The sequence below is a fragment of the Colletotrichum scovillei genome, assembly GCF_011075155.1.
Source record: "Colletotrichum scovillei strain TJNH1 chromosome Unknown Contig00010, whole genome shotgun sequence".
Lineage (NCBI taxonomy): Eukaryota > Fungi > Ascomycota > Sordariomycetes > Glomerellales > Glomerellaceae > Colletotrichum > Colletotrichum scovillei.
In genome coordinates, this window is record NW_023336268.1 from 4,320,211 (window position 1) to 4,345,020 (window position 24,810).

General features: G+C 48.0%; 9 protein-coding genes across 9 annotated transcripts; 4 read left to right on the forward strand and 5 right to left on the reverse strand.

The window, feature by feature from the left end:
- Positions 1-2,937: 2,937 nt before the first annotated feature.
- On the reverse strand, positions 2,938-4,025 carry HER10_EVM0007173 (prefoldin). Its single transcript, XM_035476738.1, has 5 exons — positions 3,783-4,025; positions 3,535-3,696; positions 3,365-3,474; positions 3,182-3,299; positions 2,938-3,095 (listed from the first exon to the last, which is right to left on the reverse strand). Exons 1-5 carry the CDS (start codon positions 3,805-3,807, stop codon positions 3,058-3,060), a joined length of 453 nt encoding a protein of 150 aa, XP_035328157.1. The 5' UTR covers positions 3,808-4,025; the 3' UTR covers positions 2,938-3,057.
- A 358-nt stretch (positions 4,026-4,383) lies between these two features.
- Positions 4,384-7,064, reverse strand: HER10_EVM0009238 (prolyl-tRNA synthetase; the record flags this gene model as incomplete). Its single annotated transcript, XM_035478730.1, has 7 exons — positions 6,520-7,064; positions 6,367-6,460; positions 6,267-6,307; positions 6,116-6,206; positions 5,974-6,056; positions 5,794-5,923; positions 4,384-5,732 (listed from the first exon to the last, which is right to left on the reverse strand). Exons 1-7 carry the CDS (start codon positions 6,613-6,615, stop codon positions 4,384-4,386), a joined length of 1,884 nt encoding a protein of 627 aa, XP_035328333.1. The 5' UTR covers positions 6,616-7,064.
- A 339-nt stretch (positions 7,065-7,403) lies between these two features.
- HER10_EVM0010240 (CBF/Mak21 family protein) lies at positions 7,404-10,683 on the forward strand (the record flags this gene model as incomplete). The annotated part of the gene is made up of 4 exons (XM_035479706.1): positions 7,404-8,066; positions 8,130-9,217; positions 9,285-9,795; positions 9,850-10,683. The coding sequence occupies 4 exons, from the start codon at positions 7,404-7,406 to the stop codon at positions 10,669-10,671; spliced, it is 3,084 nt and encodes a 1,027-aa protein (XP_035328414.1). The 3' UTR covers positions 10,672-10,683.
- A 21-nt stretch (positions 10,684-10,704) lies between these two features.
- On the reverse strand, positions 10,705-11,933 carry HER10_EVM0004302 (uncharacterized protein). Its single transcript, XM_035473951.1, has 4 exons — positions 11,420-11,933; positions 11,200-11,323; positions 11,118-11,146; positions 10,705-11,059 (listed from the first exon to the last, which is right to left on the reverse strand). The coding sequence occupies exons 1-4, from the start codon at positions 11,543-11,545 to the stop codon at positions 10,778-10,780; spliced, it is 561 nt and encodes a 186-aa protein (XP_035327882.1). The 5' UTR covers positions 11,546-11,933; the 3' UTR covers positions 10,705-10,777.
- Positions 11,934-12,072: 139 nt separating this feature from the next.
- On the forward strand, positions 12,073-13,761 carry HER10_EVM0003309 (adenylylsulfate kinase). The gene is made up of 2 exons (XM_035482923.1): positions 12,073-12,429; positions 12,496-13,761. Exons 1-2 carry the CDS (start codon positions 12,288-12,290, stop codon positions 13,245-13,247), a joined length of 894 nt encoding a protein of 297 aa, XP_035327787.1. The 5' UTR covers positions 12,073-12,287; the 3' UTR covers positions 13,248-13,761.
- A 718-nt stretch (positions 13,762-14,479) lies between these two features.
- On the forward strand, positions 14,480-15,405 carry HER10_EVM0003010 (adenylylsulfate kinase; the record flags this gene model as incomplete). Its single annotated transcript, XM_035472700.1, has 3 exons — positions 14,480-14,487; positions 14,694-14,946; positions 15,034-15,405. The coding sequence occupies 3 exons, from the start codon at positions 14,480-14,482 to the stop codon at positions 15,403-15,405; spliced, it is 633 nt and encodes a 210-aa protein (XP_035327751.1).
- A 198-nt stretch (positions 15,406-15,603) lies between these two features.
- Positions 15,604-17,136, reverse strand: HER10_EVM0005390 (V-ATPase subunit C; the record flags this gene model as incomplete). The annotated part of the gene is made up of 5 exons (XM_035475011.1): positions 15,604-15,810; positions 15,868-16,360; positions 16,434-16,525; positions 16,662-16,756; positions 16,842-17,136. The coding sequence occupies 5 exons, from the start codon at positions 17,134-17,136 to the stop codon at positions 15,604-15,606; spliced, it is 1,182 nt and encodes a 393-aa protein (XP_035327984.1).
- A 1,221-nt stretch (positions 17,137-18,357) lies between these two features.
- On the forward strand, positions 18,358-21,569 carry HER10_EVM0012137 (uncharacterized protein; the record flags this gene model as incomplete). Its single annotated transcript, XM_035481538.1, has 3 exons — positions 18,358-18,373; positions 18,434-18,604; positions 18,697-21,569. 3 exons carry the CDS (start codon positions 18,358-18,360, stop codon positions 21,567-21,569), a joined length of 3,060 nt encoding a protein of 1,019 aa, XP_035328580.1.
- Positions 21,570-22,126: 557 nt separating this feature from the next.
- HER10_EVM0009292 (F-box domain-containing protein) lies at positions 22,127-23,881 on the reverse strand (the record flags this gene model as incomplete). The annotated part of the gene is made up of 3 exons (XM_035478783.1): positions 22,127-23,384; positions 23,447-23,764; positions 23,844-23,881. The coding sequence occupies 3 exons, from the start codon at positions 23,879-23,881 to the stop codon at positions 22,127-22,129; spliced, it is 1,614 nt and encodes a 537-aa protein (XP_035328335.1).
- Between the last annotated feature and the right edge of the window lie 929 nt (positions 23,882-24,810).

Consider the following 24,810-nt stretch of genomic DNA (forward strand, 5'->3'; position numbering starts at 1 on the left):
AATATTTATAAAGCTCGTAAAGACTTTTTTTATTTTTATTCTTAAAGCTTTATTTAAATTAAATAAATTTACTAAATAAACTTATTAAATAAACTTATTAATATATAAACTACTACTTTAATAAAAACCTACTCTACTCTTAGTATATAATTAATAATTAGTAAATTAAAAATATTTATTAATAAGTCTATCCCTCTCGGGCTAAGCGCTTATTTTAACTAGCTTAATATTATAACTATTATAACTAATATAAATTAATACCGTGTAAACGATATCGAGAACCGCCCGAGCAGCCAGCAAAGGTAGAACACAAAACAAATAACTAATATAAATATACTTAAAAAATAATAAAATACTTTTTAATAATACGGAATTTAGTTAAGTAATATTATAAATATTATAAATAACTAGGTTAATATAAATACTAAAATTTAATATATTAATATTAACTTAGTTATAATAATTATAATAAGCGGGCTAAAAAATATAAAATTAAAATAATAAACTAGTATTTTAAATAGTTCTTATAGGCCCCGGTAATAATAATATTTATATATAAAAAATTATATTAAACCTAACTACTTATATAGGCTAATATTAAGAGGTTTTATACGTATTAAAATAAGTAAAACTCGCCTATAAATAATTAAAACTTAAGAAAACTATAGTAAAAGTTAAGAGCTATTAATAAAAGGAAATAATAATTAAGTTAATTAACGACTATTTTAGTTAGTAATTAAGTATAGAGCGCAATATACTTAGTTTTCTTTAATATATAATATACGGTATTATTGGCGGATTACTTTATTAAGGGAATTAAAATTAGTTATAATAATTAATTATAATAATTAATTATAATAATTAATTATAAAAGTTAAAAATAGCCCTAATTATAAAAGTTTTAAACTCTAATAATAATATAGGACTTTTTTAAAAAGGGCTAAAAGGGCTAATATTTATATATTAAAGCTTATAGAAATTCTTTTTATTTTATTATTTTTAATATTACTTAAAGCTCTATTTAAACTAAATAAACTTATTAAATAAACTTATTAAATAAACCTATTAAATAAACTTATTAATATATAAATTACTACTTAAATAACTAGTTAGATTATTAGTTAAGAAGTTAATTAGTTAAAATATTACCTTAATAAGAACTTAAAAATACTTATTAATAAGTTTACCTTTTTAAACTAGGCGCCTATTTTAGCTCGCTCGACGCTATAATTATTATAACTAATATAAATATACTTAAAAATAATAAAATACTTTTTAATAATATAAAATTTAGTTAAATAATATTATAAATATTATAAATAGCTAGGTTAATATAAATATTAAATTTTAATATATTAATATTAATTTAATAATAATAATTATAATAAGGGGTTAGAAAATATAAAATTAAAATAATAAGCTAGTACTTTAAATAACTCTTATAAGCCCTAAATAATAATAATACTTATATAAAAAAAATCGTATTAAACTTAGCTATTTATATAAGCTATATAAAAAAATCGTATTAAACTTAGCTATTTATATAAGCTAGTATTAAGAGGTTTTATACGTATTAAAATAAGTAAAACTCGTTTTATAAGTAGTTAAAAATAATAAAAATTAAGAGTTAATAAAAGGAGATAATAATCGAATTAATTAATTACTATTTTAATTAATTATTAAGTATAGAGCGTAGTATACTTAGTTTTTTAATATATAATATATAATACGGCCCTAGCGGATTACTTTATTAAAAATATACTACATTATAAAAATACTTTTGAAAGCTTAATTATATTAAAGTCGATTTTTATATTTTTAAAATAAAAAATATTATATATTTATTTAGTATTCTACTTCTATAAATCGCCAGAGTAGTTTTTAATATTAATTATATAATATTAATATATAATATTAATAAATATTCTTACTATTATTCTTACTATTTTAATAAACTATTTTTATTTTTTTTCTTTTTAATTTTTTTATAAAGTTTATAATTATAAATTAATAATAATATTAAGTGTACTACTATTATTTTATAAGTTTATATACTTAGCTAAGTTCGCTGTTTTTTAGGTTAATAATAACTTATAATAATATAATATTAAAAATACTCTTATTATTATTATTAAGAATAATACTAATTTTATTAATATTTAGTATATATTAACTTATATATTATATATTTACTTTACTTTTTATTAAAATTAAAAGCGCTACTTCTCTTACTATTTATTATTATTATATTATTAAATTATTTATTTATTTGAATATATATTATTAATATATTAAAACTTATTAACCTTAGGGCTTTTAATAACTAAAAGTTTAATTTTATAAATATTATATTTAAAAACCTTAAATTATAATAAAGTTATTTAAAATAATATAACTTAAATATTATTAATCTAAAAATTGAAATAAATATATTAATATAAATATTACTTTTATTAATACTTAATTTATATAATATAATTTTAAAATACTTAACTAATTTTAAAATATTATTAATATTCTCAAATTATAATATAAAATTATTTTTTTTAAAAAGATATCTTAAAATTATTTAATAAAATAAAAAATAAAAATAGTTTTTAATTATTTAAAAATAATTAATATATTACGTTATTAATAATAATTCAAGCTATATTAATAGTTATAACTAGTTATTATTAATTATAAAGTTTATTAAATAATATATATGATAAAAACTTAATATTAACCCTTATAAACTAGCTTATTTATAAAATAAAAATAGCCTTTAATAAAGGGCTAACCCTAAAGGGATACTATATATTTATATCAAAAATTATCTAAATAACTAATAAAATAGAATTTAAATAAATAATTTAATATTTAAAAAAATACTATTAATAGAGTATTAAAGTACTTAGTTTTTAAGCTTAGTAGTTAAGTAGTTTAATAATACTTAAGAGGTCCGCTAGTTGCTTAAGGTTCGGGGTTATAGAGGTTTAGTGCCTAGTGTAATAGTAGTCACGGTGCTATTTTTGTACAATAGTTATAGTAGCCTGCTTTATAACACCCCATTGCTATTCATGCTGTCTGGCTTTGTAAAACCTTTTGCCTCAGCACTATCAGTTACACACGATTCGTTAGTATATCCTTAACCATGCTGCCTATTGCCAAGTCATGTTTCCTAGGGACATGTGGAACTTACCATCCTCAACACTTCGCACATTTAGCGTTTTCCGCTGCACGATCAGCTCGAGGTCCTGAATGTTATTCATCAAATTCTGAATCTTGGCCTCGTAGAAACGTTCGGCAGACTCGGTATCCTGCGTGAGTGTTAACACACACCATGGTCAGAGGTCAGACAGAACCTCGGGCCTGATGAACATGCCTTCTCGACGTAGAATCCTGTGCCCACGTCGACGATGACGTGCTTTGGATCCGAAAGCTCCCCACGTACGTAGAGAGAGTTGGTTAGCGGCACCAGGACAGATTTGTCGCCTGGAGAAATGTTAAGTTTGCTGGCCACTGATGACACGGGAAAGTTGGGGACCTGCATACCATCCCCAGCACCAGGCCTGGCCTTGACACACCGGAGGCACTCCTTGAACCTGGATTGCGCGCTGTGTAGTTGGGCGAACGAGTTTGTCAAGTGCTCGAGTTCTTCTTCCAACTGCTTCTTGACCTGACTGAGTTGCTGTGTGTCTAGCGTCTCCAGATTGACTGTGGAGCCGAGTCAGCACTGAAAACGGAAGATGTACACCTGACCTTAATGAGGAGACGGCGGAATCTAAACCGGAAACACTCACTACTCTCAGAACCCTGAGCGGCCATGGTTGATTAAACAGGCCTGCGGGCGAACAAAGTCGTCGGGATAGATGATTGAAGTGAGTATGAGTTCCTGCTCAGTACCAACCCCTAAGCGACGGTGAAACCCCACTTCGAAAAATGGCCAAAAGGGAAAACGGCGGGTTGCTGATGTGATTGAGACCCGGTGCTGTGTCAAACTTTCTAGAGGCGGAGTGAGGTTTGAAGCAAGGCCTGACTACTTGATTGTCGTTCATTGACACCACTCCTTCCCATATTATTGACAGCCTTTATCGCACTTCTCGGGCGGTGGCTACACACGTGACCGCCCCACACCGCGCAGGACACGTCCGGGCAGGCCGCCATCGCATGCCACCCACCTCACATCGAGTGTGGTAAGATCGGTAGATAAAGAGAGGTTGCTGGGTCCCTGATGCTTCGACGACAATGGACACACCTTTTAGTTGTGACATTAAAATGAGCTATTGGAGGCGTTTTCCTATCTTTACAATGGTAGGACATCTGATTTGGAGATACATGAATGTCTTGTACACACCGCGTCGCGGGCGTCTCAACGAGACGTCCTAGCGGTCTTCATTCTGCTCAGAGCTGTTCGAGCAACTCTGCCACACGCTGGCGTAGCTCTTCAAGCGGGACTGTTTCTTTGATCCCGAATCTGCGGCACTGGACCTCACAGTTACCTGTCTCCTTCCATACTTTACCCAGTATGACTAGGACCGGATAACCTACCAAGTCTGCGTCATTCAGCTTCCAACCGAAGGACGCCGACCTATCATCCAGCACCGTGTCAATGCCCCCTGTGGCGATCTCATCATACACTTGACTGGCATCTTGAGCTAGAGCAGGAGTCGAAATCACCACGACTTCGTAAGGGGCAATCACGCGCGGCCATTGTAGGCCCTTTGTGTCTGTTAGATGCTCAGCTACGGCCCCTATGAGTCGGGAGACGCCAATTCCATGGCACCCCATCTGCATAGGCGTCTTTTCCTCAGCCAAAGCTGGCTGACCATCGTGCTGACTTGATTTCGCACGAGTTGGTACGGATACTGTTGCATCGAGTGGCTCCGAGTATCGAGTTCCTAGGTAGAATGTGTGCCCAAGCTCCAGCGCCTTCTGCAGCTGGAGAACGCCACTATCGCAGCAAGGGCATCTGTCACCATCGCGAGCGGCGAGCAGGTTGATTGATTGTCCAACTTGCGTTCTGGTAATGATGGTCGAGTCTACTCCATCTTCGGGAACATCCAACCCTAACAAAGGCGATGATTTGCTTTCTTCTCGTAGAACCTCTTCTAGGTTGCTGCTCAATGTGGAGTGTATGATGTTGATGATCTGGGGCCGGGTGGCCGCAGTGTCCGTGCTAGAACTCGTTGATGTAATAGCTGTCCGCCACAGTGATGCGGCATTCTCAGTGCTTGCGTCCAGATCAGCGACAATTGTCTTAATGGCCGAAATCCTGAGATCGTTCTCTCGGTCAGATTCATCCTGGCTTCGGCCTGGATACCAGGCATTCACCAAGGTCTTGCGGTCTTTACTGATGCCTCGCCAAACCCTTATTGAAGCAGGTGCAGGACTTGGGGTTTCAGTCAGACCGCATGGTCCCGAGCTGTCGACGGCCACTGTCCTTGGCTCGGCAACCTCGGCGTTAGCAGCGTAGCTACAAGTATTGCAGGTGACCAGAGTGTCTTCCCCAATTGAGGTGGGCAAGTGATACTCATGGCTCAGATCGCCTCCCATGTCGCCGGAGCTCGCTTTGGCTACTTTCACAGGCAGCTTCAGTGCTTTGAAAACGCCGGTGTATGCCGACTGGACCTTCTTATAGGTCTCCAGGGCCGAATCCGCGGAGACATCAAAAGTATAGAGGTCCTTCATGGTGAACTCGCGGGTTCTTAGTAGTCCATGGCGCGGGCGAAGTTCGTCACGGAATTTGCGCGCTAACGATGTCAGCATGAGTTATTGGGTGGCTGATGAGGTCTGTGAAGTTTCTGTGCTCACTGATTTGATAGAGGCGAAGGGGCAGTTCTTTGTAGGATTTCACAGTCTTCGCCACTAGAGTAGTAATCTCTTCCTCGTGGGTCGGCGACAGCATGTATTTGGACCCTTTGCGGTCCTCGAAGCCGAAGAGCTTTGCCAGTCAGCCGTAGGATCAAGGTTTTTGAGACAGCATGCACTGACCTCAGCCTCTAGTTGTGTAAGACGGCCACTCCTCTGCCAGAGGTCCTTGGATGTAATGGTTGACAGAGCTACTCTCGAGGCTCCTGTGGCAGACGTCAGTGAATGGCAGCGGCCGGTAGCCGAAGTGTACGAGAAAACTTACCAAGTTCATGCATATAATAGTCAATGACGCCCTCGAGTTTCCGTTGGACACGCTGGCCAAGAGGAAGTAGATGGAAAATGCCAGAGTGTGACTGAAATATGAGGAATGAGCAAAATCTCCCATCTCAATGCCCCTTCATCGAACGACCTACCTGTCGCAAGAATCCGGCGCGAACAAGCTTCTCATAGGCGCCTTGAGTTTCTGAATTGAGTACGCTGACAATCGAGATAGGCAGCATGCGATAGACCTACCTTCGCCTCGTTCAGGTGTCATTCCTCCGGTAGGGACCCAAACAGTTGACAGTCGATTCCTGGTGCTACCGGCGCGGTAGCCGCGGCTGAATGACTAGTGACATGTAAGCAATGTCATATGAGTTATTACTTGAAAGGCATATGTGTACCTACCTGGCTGCTGCCATTGAACGGTAAGTTGCCATGGCTTGCCTTCGTGCTAGGAGACGTCGACAATATAGGGACTCTCCATGCGCGACTGAAAGACATGTTGGCGTCAAAAGTAAGTACGCCAGCTGACGAGGCAACTCTGGAACACGTTCGCTGACCAATGCTCGCAAGTGAGTTACTGGTTCAGTAGCGATGACCAATATTCACCTTGAAAGCCTCCACCAAGATGGGATGATAGTGGTGATTGGTCAACCGCTGAACGAGCTGGCCGCTTGGGGACTTGTCAATCGGAAATCAGCAAATGGCACAAGCTGGCAATGGACAGTTGATTAGTGAGACTGGCGCAAGACAAGATCTAATCTCATTGAGGTCACAAGAGGCCAGGTGAGGGAGGCTACGTCAAATTTTGTTTGACCCCAATCTTGGATTGCTTGTATGAGAGGGCTATCAGCGACAATACGGCTTACCTAGGTAGACGGGGCCAGGTGGATGCGCGACCCGAATTTATATCGTTATTACCTTACTCCGAGTTGCCTTGGGTACTCCAAGTTGGAGATGACAATACAGATAGGTAATACTCAATTGGGTTTACCGTTCCATTTAAGTAGGTAGGTATCCGTACCTAGGTACACCGGGAGGCTCGACCACGACCTTGACCATCCCTGCTTATCGATAAGAAAAAAACGACCCCACTCCTGGCTCTCAATTGCCTTTTTTTTTTTTTTGCGACAACCCTTCCTCTCTGCATTGCAGGTTCTGCTTCTTGTACATTTTGGTGTAATACAGAGGATTTCTCTCACCTTCACACGGTTCATTGTTATCTTCTCCAATAATTTACCCAGGACTCTCCCTCTTCTTTTGGCTGCGGTCGTAATCTGAAATACATGATGGGCAAGCCAAAGAGGCAATCTGCCGGCAAGGCTCGACAGCCAGAGTCCTTGAACCCGGAATCATTCTCGAATCTCACAGCCAAGATTGAGGGAAAACTAGGCCAAGCTGTCAAAGACAACTCAACCGATACCAAGAAGCGCAAACACACCTCCGACGAGCCATTGGAGAGCTCGTATCAACGGAAAAAGCATGCCCATCGTCGCGACAAGTCCACGAGCGGGCGTGACGACATTACGACTAAGGTGAAGGGCAAGAAAGGCGCGCTTCTCAATCGCGAGGATCTCCTCGAGGAGATCAGAGCCTTGGGAGGAGACGAAGAGGACCTGAAGCTCATTGGAGACATTGATTCGGACGACGAGGACGCCACTGAGGAAGCCAACTCTATGGCTAATATTGACGGAAAGCTTCAGAGTGAGCTTGCTGCTTTCGCAGCCCAGCTCGGCCTCCAGCAACATCACGAATCAGCAACAGCCCAGGATGCAGAAGAATCCCCGGAGGAGGAAGATGGGGAGGAGGAGACGGAGGACGACGAAGCGAGCGAGGTAGATGAAGTTGGTGAAGGCGATGACCAGTCTGACCAGGAGGACGCAGCTCCTGAGATCCATGCACCGCAACAACCTCCCCGTAAGGATGTCAAAGATACGTTCAAGAAGCAGTTCGTGAGCAGCCACCTGACCCAAGTTCCCCTCAAATTCATGCATATGCTGACCTGTACCCGCCAGAAATTCGAACCTCGTGCTGATTGGCACGGGGCGGAACTGAGCCAGCTCCCGGACCCTACGTCTCCCGAAGTGAATGGTTTCCTTGGCGTCATCAGTGCTCTCAAAGCTCATGCAGTCGCTCTTCTAGAGGCGGATGCGGCAGCATACAACAAGAGCGTCCTGGCATCATCCTCTCGAAAGTTCCTCTCCACCATCATGTCTTCCGGAACGCTCTCCGACAAAGTCTCTGCTCTCACCTTGGCAATTCAAGAGTCACCACTGCACAATGTCAAGGCTTTTGAGTCTCTCCTAGGCCTTGCATCCAAAAGGAGTCGTGCTCAGGCCATTGGTGCTCTTGGTGCTCTGGTTGATCTGCTCGGTCCGGGTCTAGTTCTACCTCCTAATAGGAGACTGCGTGCCTTTCAGACTCAACCTGGTCTCATTGGAGCTCTGCAGCGATCCTCTGTCAAGAATTGGAACTCTAGCCAAGCCTTACCGGGTCGCTTAACGGATGCACACCTCATCCAGTGGGCTTACGAGGATTGGCTCAAGATATCATACTTCAAGATCATCCAGCTCCTTGAGGTCTGGTGCAACGACGAGATTGAATACTCTCGCACCCGTTCCATCGACTTTGTCTACGGCCTGCTCAAGGACAAGCCCGAGCAAGAGACCAATCTGCTCAGGCTGTTGGTAAACAAAATGGGCGACAAAGATCGCAAGATTGCCTCGAGAGTCTCCTACCTTCTTCTTCAGCTTCAGAACACCCACCCCGGAATGAAGCAGGTTGTGATCAAGGGTATAGAGCAGGAAGTTCTACTCCGACCAGGTCAAACTTTCAGGGCCAAGTACCACGCTACGAACACTCTGAACCAGACGATACTGAGCAACCGCGAAGGTGGCACGGCGGAGGCACTGCTCCGCATTTATTTTGAGATTTTTGTTACTCTTCTCAACAGTTCCGCACTTGGCAAAGCACCTGCCGAAAGTCAACAGGATCGTGCTTCCAAAGAGACTGGCGTTACAACGGAGACAGCCGATAAACTGGTCACCGCAGTACTGACAGGAATCAACCGCGCTGTGCCGTTCGTGGCCGAGCAAGACCCGATGTAAGTTCTCCTTGTCCAATGGTTTCTGTGCTTCTGAATCTTCGAAACAACTAACACTCGCATGCAGCCTCGAATCCCAAATGGACACTCTTTTCCGAATCGCGCACTCGACGAACTTCAACACGAGCATCCAGGCGCTAATCCTTATTCAGCAAATATCCGTGTCAAGGCACCTGGCATCCGACAGGTTCTACAGGACGTTGTACGAATCCTTGCTGGATCCGCGACTTGCCAACTCCTCTAAACAAGCCCTTTACTTGAACCTGATTCTGAAGTCTCTCAAGGCCGATGTTGACACGAGGCGGATCAAGGCCTTTGCGAAGAGAATGTTGCAGATTCTCAACTTGCACCAGCCTGCTTTCGTCTGTGGCTTGATATATGTGGTTTTCCAACTACGGACTCAGTTCCCCGACCTTAGAGCACTCCTGGAAGAACCAGAGGATAACGACACAGAAGAGGCGACTAGCCAGCCCTCGCCAGAAGATCAGAATGCATCTGTTTCTAGAGGGAGTGTGTACGATGGCCGCAAAAGAAACCCAGAACATAGCAATGCTCAGAACAGCTGTCTCTGGGAAATTGTAAGCTTGGACCTGTGTTTGAGTTCACGAGACTACGGTCGCTAATGAATACAGATACCACCCCTCACTCACTTCCACCCGTCCGTGTCTCTGCTAGCCGCAAGTCTGTTCTCAAATGAGAAGCAGATGGCCAAACCCGACCTGGAGAGCCATAGCTTGATCAGATTCCTCGACAAGTTTGTGTACCGCAGCCCGAAGGCGGCAGAGACTGCTAGGGGAGCATCTATCATGCAGCCGGTCCGCAATCCTGATTCTGGCAGTATCTGGCTTGCGAAGAGAACTGGCTCAGGTGCAGCTGCGCCAATTAACACGCCTAAGTTCTGGAACAAGAAGGTAGACCAGGTTGCAGCGGAGGATATCTTCTTCCACGAATACTTTAAGCAAGCGGGCAAGAAGGTCGAGGGTGGTAAGAAGATCACTGAACAATCGTCATCTGGACCAGATGAGGTTAGTGCCGAGGACAACGCCGAGCAAGAGGATGAGATCTGGAAGGCCTTAACTGCCTCGCATCCCGATGGCCCAATCGAGAGTGACGATGACGACCTTGACATGGATGGATTCGACGACAGCGATGACGAGTCCGATGGCGGCGTTATCTTCTCTGACGGCTCCGACGCCGAACTTTCGGATGGTGACGAAGATGACGGAGACGACGAAGATGCCGGCGAGCTCCATGGCGAGGAAGGAGACGACGATGAGGCGATGGAGGATGGGGGTGGCCCCGAGCTGTCTGCAGTACCTGGAGAGGCCGAGGAAACTAGCCAGAAGAGCAAGAGCGCCGCCCGATCATCCAGGAGGAAACTCAAGGACTTGCCAATGTTTGCGTCGGCAGATGATTATGCTGAACTCTTGGCGGCAGAGGAGGAGGACATGTAATCGGACCAAGAAATTCTCAATAGATATCATATTGTATGTCTGGGTAATACAAGCCCATGAGATGAGAACTCCTGATCAACTCGCTACCGACCTATCCCATATCTAGCTATGTGTCAAACCACTCAAGGTCGTCATCTTTAGTGAATATGGCTCTATACGTCTTGTCCCCATCCGAATGCTCAGTCTCTTCAGTGTGGATGCTGTGAAGCTTTGGCGGCTCAGCTCCGGGCACAAAGGCGCGGAAGTGAATGTAGGCAGGTCCCGACTCAGGTAGTGCTGGGATTCGGACCTTGCCAAAGAGGTGGATTCCGTAAGCCGAACTGGCAACTCTTACGGCTACAAAGTTGTCCGGGCCAAAAGCGGCCAGTTGGTGATCGTCGAGGTGTTCCTAGGATCTGTCTAAGCGGACGCGATGGCAAGGCGTGGCAAAATAATGATTGACTTACAACGGCCTGAAAGTACTCGGGCTCGTGCTCTGATGATGTAGTGTTAGCCCATGGCTTGTTTCCAGTGGAGAATGTGACTTACTTTGATGTTCACGTCGGATGTGGAGAAGTTCTTTTTTGAGATCGTGCGCGATCTCTTGGAATACCTTGATTGACTCTTCTTTAGGCGCGTGCACAGCGCCCAGATCTACGGTTTCTGCCGTGGCCTAGAACGGACGGAGTACGGCAAGAGGTCAGCCGGTGTCAACATGGCAGTAGGTCGTTTGCATATTCGGCATGCGGAGGAAAATGAAAGGCAATACCATTGCGTGTTTTGTTGCTATATCTTTCTGCCGAATTCCTAGCGGCAGGGACGTGATGTCTGTTATTAGATGGGACGAGTATGAGATGAAGTTGGTTGACGGTGAATGCCAAAACCAACTGAACATCTGCCCCGTGGACGGCGGTGTCTTATTAAAGTACCAGAAGGCCAAAGGTCAGATGAGGGGTATGTATCCATCTGTACCAGGCCTCTAGGCTTGTCACGTTGCTTGCGTCTGCATCCGTACTTGGTCATTCAAGTTTTGAGATCTTCCCAGGACCCCTGGAGCCACACGGACCGATGCCGCATGAGAACCAACCACTGAGGTAAGGGCGAAGACTCCGTCCTGCCCGTCCCGAGTCTGATAGTTTTACGGAGAGAGATATGATGTCATGTGGCCGGGATCTTGTCTTGATCATACAATCATATTCGAGGACTCTATTGCGTGGAGTGTACAGGGGGCCGGGCGAGGCTACGACACCAGAAGTTACATGTGCATTTTATCTGCAGCAAAGTATGGTTCCAAGTTCAGAAAGGAGGAGTGTGCTGTTAAAATAAAGCATCAGACAAGCGCAAGGAGTGGAAACCATCTGTCCGTTTTCATAAGTCCAGGTGAAATCCCCATTGATGCATATTTTGGGCTAGGTGTTTCTTCCGCAGTTGTTCGCTTAATGAAGTGTCGTTTAGTGTTATGATGTTGAGCTACCTAATTGCTGGGATCAAGGTACCTCGCCTGAACGGTCAAGCTATCCTACCTGCAGCCTCGGCATCGACTGGAGTGACAAACCGCGTCAAAGGTCAAACTCGACCTTCTCCTATGCCTCATACATCAATCGTAAGCTCCAATCTTAGACTGACCAACTGTATCCATGGCAGCATCACCCTTTCTTCCGCTTCGGCGACTTCTTAAGCAGCCTGCAGCATTGGCCTCCCCTAACGCGCCAGTCTTGCGAACCTCCGGCCTTCGTCAGCAGGTTTGGCTCCGACGCTATCAACAAGGCGTCAATGCAGGTAAATTACGTTGCTTTTGAAAGTCCTTCAAGACCATAAGCCATTGAGCTCACACAACTATTGTAGGCACATCATCGCAACCGAAAATCTCTTCCCGGTTCCGCAAAGCCATCAGCTTCGGCGCGTTTGGACTACTGTTTACGAGCCTGGGTTTCGCTGCAGCGGCGAGTCCCCTACTGCCCGGTCTACTTGACGCGGCAAGACCCCGTTCTGATGAGGATACCCTGCACGCCTACGTGCCCGAAAACGACGAGGCCGCAGTGGTGAATGATTTCGTCAACAACCACCCTATTGCGGCAGAGATGCGCCGGAATCCCGACATGACTGAATCTCGGCCCCACATGAGACTCCCCGATGCGCTGCGGCGGCATAATCTCACTGGCGGCACGCTTCTTGGGCCGGGTCGGATCACAGTTCCCCCTGTATGCTGGACTGAAAAGGGAGGCAAGTCTCTTGTGTCAATCTCCCATCTCGGCACAGACATTTGTGGTCACCCTGGCATTGTGCACGGTGGATTGCTTGCTACAATGCTGGACGAGGGTCTGGCGCGATGCTGCTTTGGTGCTCTTCCACACAAAGTGGGCGTTACGGCCAAGCTTGAGATCAACTATAGAAAACCAGTGCACGCAGGCACGTACGTTGTTTTGCGGGCGCGTACGACAAGAGTAGAAGGGCGCAAGGCATGGGTTGAGGGCCAGCTGGAAACGCTCCCAGTGGATGGAGAAGAGCCTCTTGTCCTAGCGCAAGCCTCTGCGCTCTTTGTCTCCCCCAGATTTGCATCTGTAAGTGACCTTTTCTCTTACTGCTTGGATCATTGAGCCACAATACTGATATCCAAAAAAAGGTAATGGCGAAGCTGAATGCGACTTGAGATCTCTGCGAACGCAAACCAGAGCGGGACATTTCGATTCTATTCATACCGTAGATTTCAATAGTCGGATGGAACGCGCCGGGGCGATTAGAGAGAAGAAACGTCACCGAATTAGAAGGGTTTTGCGAGAGAAGATCGATGCACTGAGCTGAAAGCGCACGCTCAACCCGACCCGACTTAGACTATTCGAGCCAGTAGCCCTTCCACACTCTTGTGGGACGGATTCTGAGTACAGGCCACGAGCCCTGCTGGATGGATTGATAGATGGCTCTCATGAGGGTGCGCGCAGAATAGCTCCCTCTCAAGACTTGCAGCGTACGGCGAACACTAGGCAGGTATAGATAGCCCCGCGACCTGGCTTGAGCTGATCGATAGCTCGCAAGTAAAAAATTGCGGTCAGCGAAGAGGGATATTGTCCAGCAGAACATTCAGTCAAGATTTCGAAATGCGCGACTCTAGTTGAGGACAGTTGTGATGTCATAGCCGTGCAAGGTGGCCATGAGCGGTCCCTAGGTGACACGGAGGAGGCTTCGGCACCGACGTGAAGCGCGGCGCGGCATCCGGGAACGGAGCGGGAGTCGGCACTCGGTCAGTCGGAGGCAATACCTCCAAATGGGCAGGAACCAGCCAGATTACAGGCCTCTGACGTGCTGGTCCCGCCAAGCGATGATCCACCTCTAGCCGATCTGACGCCATCGCTCGGCGCAGACTGGCAGTGTTCCGGTAAGGAAGTACTTTCATCATGTTGCGGATTCTATTGATTTTTTTTTTCTTGCTGTATCCTAGGTCATTGGATCATTCCCTGCGGTATCCGTAAGGTACTGAACCTAGATGCGGAGAAGGTCAAAGCCAGACAAAGTACCTCTCTCATGAAGCCACTCTATATTTTGTAGTGTTTGGGAGTTTTGGGTACATCGCCTGGTGCTGACTTCTCCATGATCTTAGCTTGTGTGAAGTGAAAAACGAGAGGGAAAAATGGAGGGGGAGGAGGTGGGGTGAAAAGCAACTTAGTACCCTCCCTACTCGGTCCGTTGTCGTGAGAGTCGTGTATGCGAGCGCATCTGTGTGTATATGTATGAGCGGTTGTTGCCGCTGCGCCTGATTCCAATCCACACTTTCGTCCTTTCAACACCATTCTCCCCTTTAGTCCTTACCACCAGATACCCAATCGAATTCACAATGGCTACGTAAGTATGAGTCTGGAAATCTAGAGTTCCGTCATGACGGGATCGAAATTGCCCCTCCATGAATTTCCTTCTGCTATCCCACCGACCCCGCAGTCGTCGCACCTGCCTGCGGTGAATGCTTTGCAGCTCTTTGCCTTCACGTCCGTAACTCGACAATTGGCGGCATAACGAACAAATTGGCTGATGTTTGTCCTCCGATATCATAGCAACATTACATGGCACCCCTCACTCTCGCGCTCTGAGCGTAACCAGCTGCGCGGGCAGCGTGGTTTCACCCTCTGGCTCACAGGACTTTCCGCCTCTGGCAAGTCCACCGTAGCAACCGCTCTGGAACAGCACCTTTTGCACCTGGGAGTTGCCGCCTATCGTTTGGACGGTGACAATGTACGCTTCGGCCTCAACAAAGATCTTGGTTTCTCCGAGAAAGACCGTAATGAGAACATCCGTCGCATCGCTGAGGTATGATCAATTACTCCAACCTTTAGACTTGATCTTCCGCCCTGAGTACGGCCACCGTCAGAGAGTACGCGACTAATGCCGCAGCAGGTCGCCAAGCTGTTTGCCGATTCTTCGACTATTGCCATTACCTCCTTCATCTCGCCGTACCGTGCAGACCGTCAAGTAGCTCGTGAGCTGCACAGCCAGACTGGCCAGAGCAGCGATGAAGCCATTCCATTCATCGAGGTCTTTGTCGATGTGCCTCTCGAGGTCGCTGAGCAGCGTGACCCCAAGGGTCTGTACAAGAAGGCTCGGGCGGGAGAGATCAAGGATTTCACCGGCATCTCAGCCCCTTACGAGGCACCCGAGAAGCCCGAAATTGTTATCAGGACCGACAAGTCGAGCGTCGAGGAATGTGTGGCACAAATTGCCGAGTGGCTGATCAAGGAGGGTCTCATTACTGCGAGCAAAACAGCCTGATGTGTACGGTCCTACAATTGCATGTGCGGCCGGTTCTCATCTTGTATGAACTAGGAGTTACCAACTGGCTACAGCCCAGAGCTTTCTAACCACGGTCTAATGCCCCTCAAAAAATAATACGCATTTTCAGTGCAAGGTTGCGTCTGAAACGCGGGACTGCATGCACCCGCCATGCTGCAATTGTGTAGTTCTACGCAACTAAGAGAAGTCAAACTCGTAGTAAACGTAAGCTGTATACTCGTGTCCCTCGCCTCCGCCAAGACCAACAGCAGCCATCTCGGACGAAAGTGCTGCGTCGTCTTTGGTAATTTTCCCGCGCTTGTCTCTGCCAAAGGCGTTGCCTCCTAGGTACGAGTAATTAGAGTCAAGCGCTGTCTTGACCTTCTTGACCAGTTTCGAATTCGTCTGCCCGCCGCGTTAGCATCGTAAGCAATGATTTGAGGGAGAAAGATGAGTGCTAACCTTGACAAGAACACTGACATAGTCGAGCGGGAGTCCGTAGCGGAGAACAGCCTCGACAAACACGCGCAGCGCGAGCACATGCAGCCAGATCATGACGCTTTCGCTCCAGCCTGTCCGGCCGATTCTCAGAGCCTCTCCCCATGTCTTCTTCTCTTCACGAGCCACTCGGTCAAGCTCGCGTTGCTCTTCCTCCTTTCCACCCTCCACGTACTTGTATTGACGCGGGGTCCATTTTTGCTCGCGACACTTCGCAAGGAACTCTGCACTGTGTTTTTTGAATGACGTAGCAGCGTACAAGGTGAACTCTTCGTCCGTCGCGACCTGCACGGCAGACCGGGGAACCACCATCGGTGCCAGTGTTTCATAACTCTTCAAAAAGTCCTTCTTTGCATTGTTCGGCACAACAATAAGATGCGTCTCTAGGTATTCCGAGTCCTGGATGAGGAGGGCGGGATCGACAACGGGAGTGAGGGACTTTGTCGCAAGGTTGCCACTGTAATACTGCTGTCAGCTATCAAGTCATCCTTGCGCTAGGAGAAACGATGGGTCTTGGAAACAATACGTACGTCTGCTTGCGCTGGAGAGTGGCAAAGTTTGTTTTGACCGAGTTATACTGGTTGAACTTGCTCTTGACATCGTTGTCGGTAGTGACGAGTTCCTGGCGCTTCATTAGTTTCCTGCGGGCCTACTCTATGGATGGCAACCCCGATCCGCGCCGAAGGCGAAACGGATGCAGCAAAGCAGAATCCCGCCGCGAACCCGTTGGTTCCAGTGCGCCCTCTCACTCCACGTACCTTTTGCAGTGTATCGACGAGTTCGCTCAAAGGTTTGTCGGCGCGGTATCGGACCTTGTTCCAAGAAAACGAGTTGACATATTGGTCGGTGGGCTCTGAGGTACAACCGCCGTTAGTGATATGTACAACAGATTTGTGGGATGGCAGCAGCAACGAGGCGGTGCCCTAGACATTTCTCACTATCGTTGACCATCTTCTGCTGGGAGATCTTGTCCTCATCACCATCGAGGATTGACTTCAATGAGTCGGCAACCTTTGCAACGACAGCCTGGCAGGTAGACTCTAGCTTGGTGAGGTCATCGGCTTGTTGGACCAAGGCATCCAGGGTGCCGATTTTGAAATCGGGTATGTTGAAGGGGCGAACACTACCATTCTCAGCCGAAATGGTAGCACTTAACGAGTTGATTGCATCGTCCTTATCTCCAGAGTCGAAGATGCCGAGAGGCAGGGAGACGAGGGCGTATTTGGTAGACATGCTTCTTGGACTGGATCGGACGCCAGCTAGCTATCCATGCGGCTATGTCAGAGCCTCGGAAGGTCTAGGAAAGTAAGGTGAGGTAAGGTTACGGTAGGTGAGGTCGAGAGAGCTATCGGAAGGTAGGCGGAGTTAGTTGGGCATCGGTCGATGCAATCGGGAGAAAATGAGAGGTTGTCACTGACCTGGAGGCTGGGGTTTTGAGCAACACCCGCTAGTAAGCAATGGCTTTGCGAACTCCAGTAAAGAAATCGCACATGGGTAGGTAGCTGAGATGGTGTCAATTGAGGGCCGGAGCGGGTTGAAATGTAGCAGTGCCCAGTAGTACGGAGTAGAGGAGAGAGAGGTTACCTTGGGTGCTAAGCTGAGGCCAGCCTACGAGCCTGCTCCATGTAGCCCCCTACCTACGCAACGGTGAATCGCGAACGAGGTACTCGCAACTTTGCCAGTGTTCAAGTACAGATTTGGTGTACACAGGTGGAAGAGGTACGTGGATATGGCACGACCGTTTAGGTACCTGGGAAGCGGGCGACGTAGCGGGGCGCAGTAGCTAGGTACCTCAAAGCTGGGTGGTGGTTCGTCATTCACTCTACGATAGCCTGAGAGGTAGCCAGCGGGTCTGCTGCCATCTAATAAGGTGACAGCCTACTCCGTAAGACCTACCTGCTATACATGGAAAGCTGCGAAGACTAATCCTCTTCACTCGACATCCCCACGCTGTCCAACGCTGCTCACGCCATACCTCCCCAACTTCGACAGCCGCTGCGCATTCGCAAAGCGTAGGTCTTGTCCAGATATCGCTCCGCAGGCCTTGGTTTCTTCTCTATCTTTCCTTTCGGCATTTCGCCCATCGCGAATGCGCATCGCGAGATTTCGCTGTCGCTAATTCATTGTATAGCTCCAAACGATCGAGGGCTTCTCGCTTTATTACAATCTGAATAGTACTTCGGCCAAATCCAACAACGATGACGACCAGCTGGCGCCGTTGCATTATCAAAAAGAGAAGCTGACTCGGCAAGTCATCACATGCAGTCGAGTCGCCTTGGTGATCCATCTGGGGTTTCGTGATGCCCTCTTGCATCCGCGGGTTTTAGCATACGTATTTTTTGCCATCCGGATCAAGGCTCCCCGCCGGGGTAGAAATCTCGAAAGGCACCGCTGTGTTCCGATCTTTCTTGAAGGGATGATGCGGAATTTGTGACGCGACTGTCATCCACAGCCATGGCTACAACCGCAGGTAAGTGTAAAGCACAATGCGCTTTGTTTTCTGCGCGCCGACTAATCGTCTTCTGCAAAGCATCTCCTCAAATTTCGAACCCTGCGCGACGACCTACACCGCTTGCTGATGCCTCTACCGCTACCGCTACCGGCACTGGCACTGGCACCGCTGTTGGCACTGGTACCGATAGTAGTGCTTGCAACGGTTCTGCAGTACAAACCCCTGTACTGGGCGTTACAAGTGAAGGAGGTTTGTAGGCTATTCTTATGTCTTTAATGCTATTGTTCGTTGAACGGTCAGGCAGGATCACTGAAAAGGCGTTGCTGACTTTCGAGCTGTAGGCGCGGCGAATGGATTCGGGGTCTTGCAACACACTGGCCCCCCAGTACAGGATGATATCCCGGGCCTTTATAGAGATGGACGTGTACGTAACCCTGTGCCTAGTAAGCTGAAGGGCAAGACCGACGCGACGAAAGGGAACTTCGGAGTGATGCACATAGACCTCACTACTACCAACGAAAGTCGGGAGCGTGATGCAGCAGCCAAACGCACGAGTGAGGGAACGCAGCTTGCGGCCAGATTGGCCCAGACAGATCGTTACATTCCCATCAGACGGAGCAAATTTATCTATCGACCGGAAGTACATGCCTCGAACAGTCCACCACAGCTCAACGCACCGCATCCCAGTGCACCGCAGCTGAACGCACCACAACTCAATAAACCGCAGCAAAACGCACCGGGACACGATAAACCGCAACTGAATAAACCGTGGCCCCATCAAACGCAACCTAATACACCGCAGCCCAATACACCGCAGCCCAATACACCGTGCCCCCCTAAAACGCCGCTCATCACACCGCAACGGAATGCCCCCCAACTCGATCGACCCCAGCTGAACACGCCATATATTCGGGAGACTGTTGAAGAATCGGCGCAGGTGCGGAGGAGGACCTCGACACTTACGACCGTGGAGACGATAGCCGAACAAGCTCGACTCTTGACTCTGTTGCGAAGCCTAGACCCTGATCTGGTTGTTGATCAGCTTTGCAAGGGACTGAAATTCTTTGGAGGGATTGCCAATGAGCACACATCATCCGGCGCATCCTTTCCCATCAGCGCCGAGGCGAATGGATCTGGATCTCTCTTTGTTGGCTGGCTGGCAGAGATCTTTCCAGCTCTCGACCAAGGGGCGATGCCGAGCGCACACCAAACGAAGCTGAGACGACCACGTGGTCGTCCCAAAGGAAGTAGGAATGCGAAGGGAAAACAAGCTGGCCATAGTGTGCAGCGACTGGCTTCAAGAGCTCATGCAGCAGGAGCAACAACGGACAACAGTGCAGGTGATGACGCGGTGGAGAGGGCTGCGGTGGATGCTAGCTGGGTTGACATTGATGACACCATTGCAGATACTGACGGAGAGAGTTTGCAAGTGGATGCCGAGCGGGTGGTTGCAACTCCAGCTTCCAGTCAGGTAGTCTCCGGTCCAGGTGCTTCCGGTGGAATGCCGGAATCTGGCTCCGCCCAGACCTCGACAACTACGCCGGCCCCCAAGCGGAGAGGGAGACCTAAAGGCTCGAAAAATCGACCGAAAGATACGGTGCCCTCGGCCAACGATGCTCATGAGGATACGAATGGTGTATCCGAGACCCCAGTAATGATTCAGCCAACAGCAGTTAATCCTCCCGAATCCTCAAGCACGACTGAAGGCCTTGACGAGCTTGGATCGCCGCTTGTCAAGAAGCGGAAAGGAGGCCCTGGCCGTCCTAAGGGATCCAAGAATCGACCGAAAGGATCAGCAAATGTCCCCGGCTCTCAATCTCAACAAACACCACCTGGATCGGCTGCAAATGACCAACGAAGCGAGCCACAACCTACCGCAGCGGGTGATTTGGCTCTGCCGGCGGCTGGTGGTGGTTTCACATCCTCTACCCGAGAACAACAATTCGAGCAGCGACCGGCCATTCCGGTAAATGTAGCTTCTCCGTTCAGACCGGAGACTGTCAGCGAATCCGCTGCCATGAAGCAACAAGTCAGCAAAACCTCCAGATTCGCAAAGCGCAAACGGAAGGCTTCCCAAGAAGGCAGAGACAGTAATGCAGGCAACGAGTCGCTAACAGCTGCCTCGGCTTCAGGTCCAAATAATGGTAGGTTTACTGCAACCACCAGTGAGAGCCCTTCGTCACCGCAGATGGCTCGGTCTCAAGGACTACAAGTGCAGGATCACGCTCATGGCCATCAGCCAGTGACCAAGAGGCAGAAATTACCGAATCATCAGCACCAAGATGCTGCCTCAAAAGGTGGAATGACGCAAGCTAGCCAGAACAGTCAGACTGGAGAAGGTGGGCAGCGCATGCCACAATTGTCAGAGCCAACGCAGACAGACCTTCACACCAGCAGCCTCACAGATGCCAGAAATAGTAATCTTCAGAGGCCGAGGAACCAGATGGGCGGCGCGGCAAATCGATCATCGCTCCAACAAGCCCTCAACGCGCAGCAACCTCAGTCTGATCTACGACTTCAATACAGCCAAAGCCTCATAGCTTCATCCGCTGGCCGAGGAGTTGAAAGAACTGAGGTAGCGGCATCCTACTCCTTGAATATGCCTTCAAGGCAAGCCATGTATAATCAAGATGGATCGGCTCAGGGGCAACAGCAACAAAATCTCTTTCATCAGCAAGAGCAACATCGGCCAACGACACAGAACCGATCTAATGACAGTCAGCACCGCCTAAGCAGCTCGGGTACCGGCCGGATTCCATCAACACTAGGGCAGAATGGGGACAGCTATACAGAGTCTACAAGTGACGGAGACTATCAGGGGCTGGTGGGCCTTCAGCAACCTACGTATGGCACCCACATGACCGGATCATCGAGCACGCGAGGAGACAGCTACCGGACTTCGACCTCACGGCCGATACAACAGCAATCATCTACATTCCACGCACGACAGGAACACTCAGTACAGAATACGGGCATGTCGTCTTTCCAGGACTATTCCGATTCGGCATTTCTGGCAAGCTTGACAACGGCTAATCAAGCAAACTTGGCGATGAATCCCACACAATACAATGTCAATGGTGCAGAGATGCAGCGTGCATCGCCGAACATGAACTCAACATATGGCTCGTCACACCTAGGCCAGTCGTCTTTTGGTGGCGGCATGACAGAATCTGCAATGAGAGAACGCATGTATCATACTTCGAGACGTCAGTAAATAAAGACGTAGATGTCACAAGCGCCCATTTACTGCACCGCCTGTAGGTACACTGTGCGACTGGCGCCATGCTCCGGCTGGTGTCAAGGGCTCAAAACAAATTTCTGACCCCCTACCTACGCAGTTGCGCCATGGAAGAGTTGGGCCAAATAGGTGGGTGGCCGTCTCAGCTGTGATTCCGAGCATCGTCTACTGAGGATACCCAGCCAAGTCGGCGTACCTCGGTCAAGATCCGGTATGTGATAGTCGGTCGTCAGTGGCAAGCCTATGCGTGGAAAGAGCACGTAGCTGAACGCGTGAATTGTTTCACTTAAATAGGCAAACGGATGCCCAACCAGTCCTGGCTATAACACGACTACAAAGCTAAATGGAAAACTGTTTGATGTTGGTATCTTTATCCAGATCCCAGGTATTGCACCCCTCTCTATGCTGGCCCTGACAAAGAGAATGTGAAAAAAAAAAGAAGCATGTCCAAAGGCAAGTCTCCGCTTGAGTTCCACTGGGCCAAATTCCAGGCCTACCTTAACGCCCTTAAATGCTCAACGCCACGCTGGTTCTCATGCGCCGTCCATAGCATCTTCGTCTATCGCTTCGAGCGGAGGACGAATGGATTCTGGTGTACTTCGTCCGTACCACCACTCATCCTCCTCGTCAATGCCATCATCGCGAATTAATTCCAACATTACTTGTGCATTGCGTTTGATATCCTGGGTACGCTCAACGATGCCCCGCTCCAATATCAAAGCTTCCGCGGTTTTGAGCCAGATTTCTTGTAAGCTAGGGAGGTCAGCCAGTACGTGCCGGACATGCTCACGCTCCAGCGGTCCCATGGGCATGCCGGCTGCTAGGCTTGTGTTGAATACCAAGTTCGTATCGGAATCGACTGGATCATCTAGGGAAGCCCGAGAGGCGCGGCGCGTTGATATTCCGTCATGTTGTGTCGACTTGGTTGAATCTTTGACCGAAATCGAGGACTTCTTTCGGCCCATGCCCATGATACCACGTCGCTGTTTCGGGGTAGGGTCGATCGAGTCCTTCGAGACACAGTTGTACCAAACATCAACGGCTCCCCGCCTGCTGTTGTAGCCCTTAATCTCCCAAAGCCTCTCCACTTGTCGCAAGCCTCCAACACATAGAATGGCAACATGAACCTCATCTGGAGGTCTTTCCTTCAAGTAGCCTCGCAATGATCGTTCAACGCGGCCAGCATAAGATGGCGGTCGGAGCCGTCGGCAGAATGACGAGATGACCAGAGGGAAGACTTGATGAACTCGTAAAAGCGTCTGATCGTCGTACATGCTCATTATTCGAGCCTCGATCGGATTCAGTGTATATGGCTCGCGCAGTAAGCCATGACCGTTGTGGTCGAGTATGTGTTGTAAGTGCAGCTTTCGATAGGTTTCGAAAAAATGGAACAAGGTGAAAAGAAGTGGTATCAGGCGACGACGCATACGTTCATGCTGAGGGGCGAACTCGAGACGCTGCGATTCCGTCGTTCGTAGGAAGATCTCCTTAGTGATCCATTCGCACATGAGGTATGACAATTTGGCGGCGACGTGCAAACGATGCCACAGACCGCACAAGTGATGGAAATTGGCGGCGGTGGGGTCGTTAGATGGGTAAAGACGCAAGGCGTATGCCGGGATGTGATGTTCTAGATGATGGCGAACGATGGGTGCCTCATTTAATGTCACGATAGCGTGCCAGGACCTCGAGACTCTGCGAAGATTTAGGACGTCCGTCAATGGCAGCGACGAAATGACTTGAATCTGAAGCTCAGTAGGTAGAGCTAGGAACAGTTGACCGAGAGATTGCCTGGTGATTTGTTAGAATTGGTGAACACCATCGTACGTTGGCTCTAGGGGAGGGTGGCTAACGTCTTTGGCTTCGCGAACGCTATATACTGTTCGCGATGGTCTACCTGCGATGTTGACTTGTTTTGGAGGATCGAGACCTTGGATCGCAGGCTGAAGAGTCGGCTCTTCTCGGTACGCTTCTGGTCTGAGGGTCGGGGAGTCTCGGTATGGCCTTCATTTGACTTGTAGGTTCGTAACGGCAGAATAAAGGTAGAGGTAGACTGAGATGATATCGGTGGAGAGGGATACGGTTGAGAGGATGGCGTCTGAGGATGGCGTAATTGGTGAAGCTGCTGGGGTTCGCGGGTCGCAGGGGACTCATTGAGTTGATTGAGTTTGCTGAAGTACCGCTCGGAAGCGAACTCGGTGATATGCGGCGGATCCATGTTAATGCTATCGCGCTGGACAATGGCTCAGCCTGAAGTAAGAGAAAACGAGGTCTAGGAAGTCCAGCATATGGTCGAGGTACGCTGTGTTGAAAATGGGAGAATTAACGACGGGCGGGGATCGGATAGTCGAAGATGCCGTGCATTCGCGGCTCAAACATGGCTGAACATTGAAGATATCGGTGATGGTTCGCAGGCGGGGGAAATCGTGGGGGGTGATTTGAATGAACAGGCTGGCGCCCGGCGTCGATTGGGATACAGTCGTCGAAAGCGCAGGCTTCGAGAGTCGACGGGCGAAAGGTGACGATCAACGACAATGGCAATGTAGGGTATCGATATTGGACGGCCGATGAAATGGGTCGAAGAGGGCCGAATCGGAGCAAGAGACGAGGAAAGATGGTGAATGAGCGTATGTGACAAAGCTGAGTCGGATAAGGAGATGAAAGGCGACCGATAGTGTTGTAGAGAGGCAGAACGTGGTGGTGACGTTTCGAACGTGATGGTCGACGTTGGTTGGGATGTGAGGATGCGAGGAAGAAATGGAGGAGGGAGAGGGAGGGGGCACAGGCAGAGCGCGAGGGTGTTGGAGAGGCCCGTCGAAGTCAGGTAACTCACTCTCTCTGGCAGGCAGCACGTTCGGTACTGGTAGTGGGAGAAAGGCGGTGGTGGTGCAGTCAGGCTCAGGTTCCAAGAATTCTTGGTGGGTGGATGAGAGTGGGTAAAAGCGTAGAACCTCTCTGTGATGGGCGACGACGTGGGTATGCACGTAGCTATGGTGGTATGGTATCCAAGACTGGATAACTTGGTAGACACTGGCGGTCACCTCAGTCTGTGGGCGCAAACGTGGGTGAGGTGATGATGAGGTTAGGTAGGTATTACGGTGCGGTACGGATAGAGAAGAGGCAACGAGAGCAAGTGGGTGGGACTGGAGGCCAGGAACGGGAGAGAGGCAGATGCAAGAAAGCGAGAGAGGGATCGGCTGTTCGCTAATTCTGGGTG

What these genes read in the sequence shown, in the direction of transcription:
- HER10_EVM0004302 (XM_035473951.1), bottom strand. Translation starts at nt 11,545, where the DNA reads ATGTTCAGTTGGTTTTGGCATTCACCGTCAACCAACTTCATCTCATAC. An exon ending in TAGCAACAAAACACGCAATG is followed by an intron (nt 11,324 to 11,419) that starts GTATTGCCTTTC and finishes CGTCCGTTCTAG; the next exon opens with GCCACGGCAGAAACCGTAGA. An exon ending in CATCCGACGTGAACATCAAA is followed by an intron (nt 11,147 to 11,199) that starts GTAAGTCACATT and finishes CTACATCATCAG; the next exon opens with AGCACGAGCCCGAGTACTTT.
- HER10_EVM0007173 (XM_035476738.1), bottom strand. Translation starts at nt 3,807, where the DNA reads ATGGCCGCTCAGGGTTCTGAGAGTA. An exon ending in CGCTCAGGGTTCTGAGAGTA is followed by an intron (nt 3,697 to 3,782) that starts GTGAGTGTTTCC and finishes TCGGCTCCACAG; the next exon opens with TCAATCTGGAGACGCTAGAC. An exon ending in CAGGATTCTACGTCGAGAAG is followed by an intron (nt 3,300 to 3,364) that starts GCATGTTCATCA and finishes ACACTCACGCAG; the next exon opens with GATACCGAGTCTGCCGAACG.
- HER10_EVM0003309 (XM_035482923.1), top strand. Translation starts at nt 12,288, where the DNA reads ATGGCAGCATCACCCTTTCTTCCGCTTCGGCGACTTCTTAAGCAGCCT. An exon ending in TCAACAAGGCGTCAATGCAG is followed by an intron (nt 12,430 to 12,495) that starts GTAAATTACGTT and finishes CAACTATTGTAG; the next exon opens with GCACATCATCGCAACCGAAA.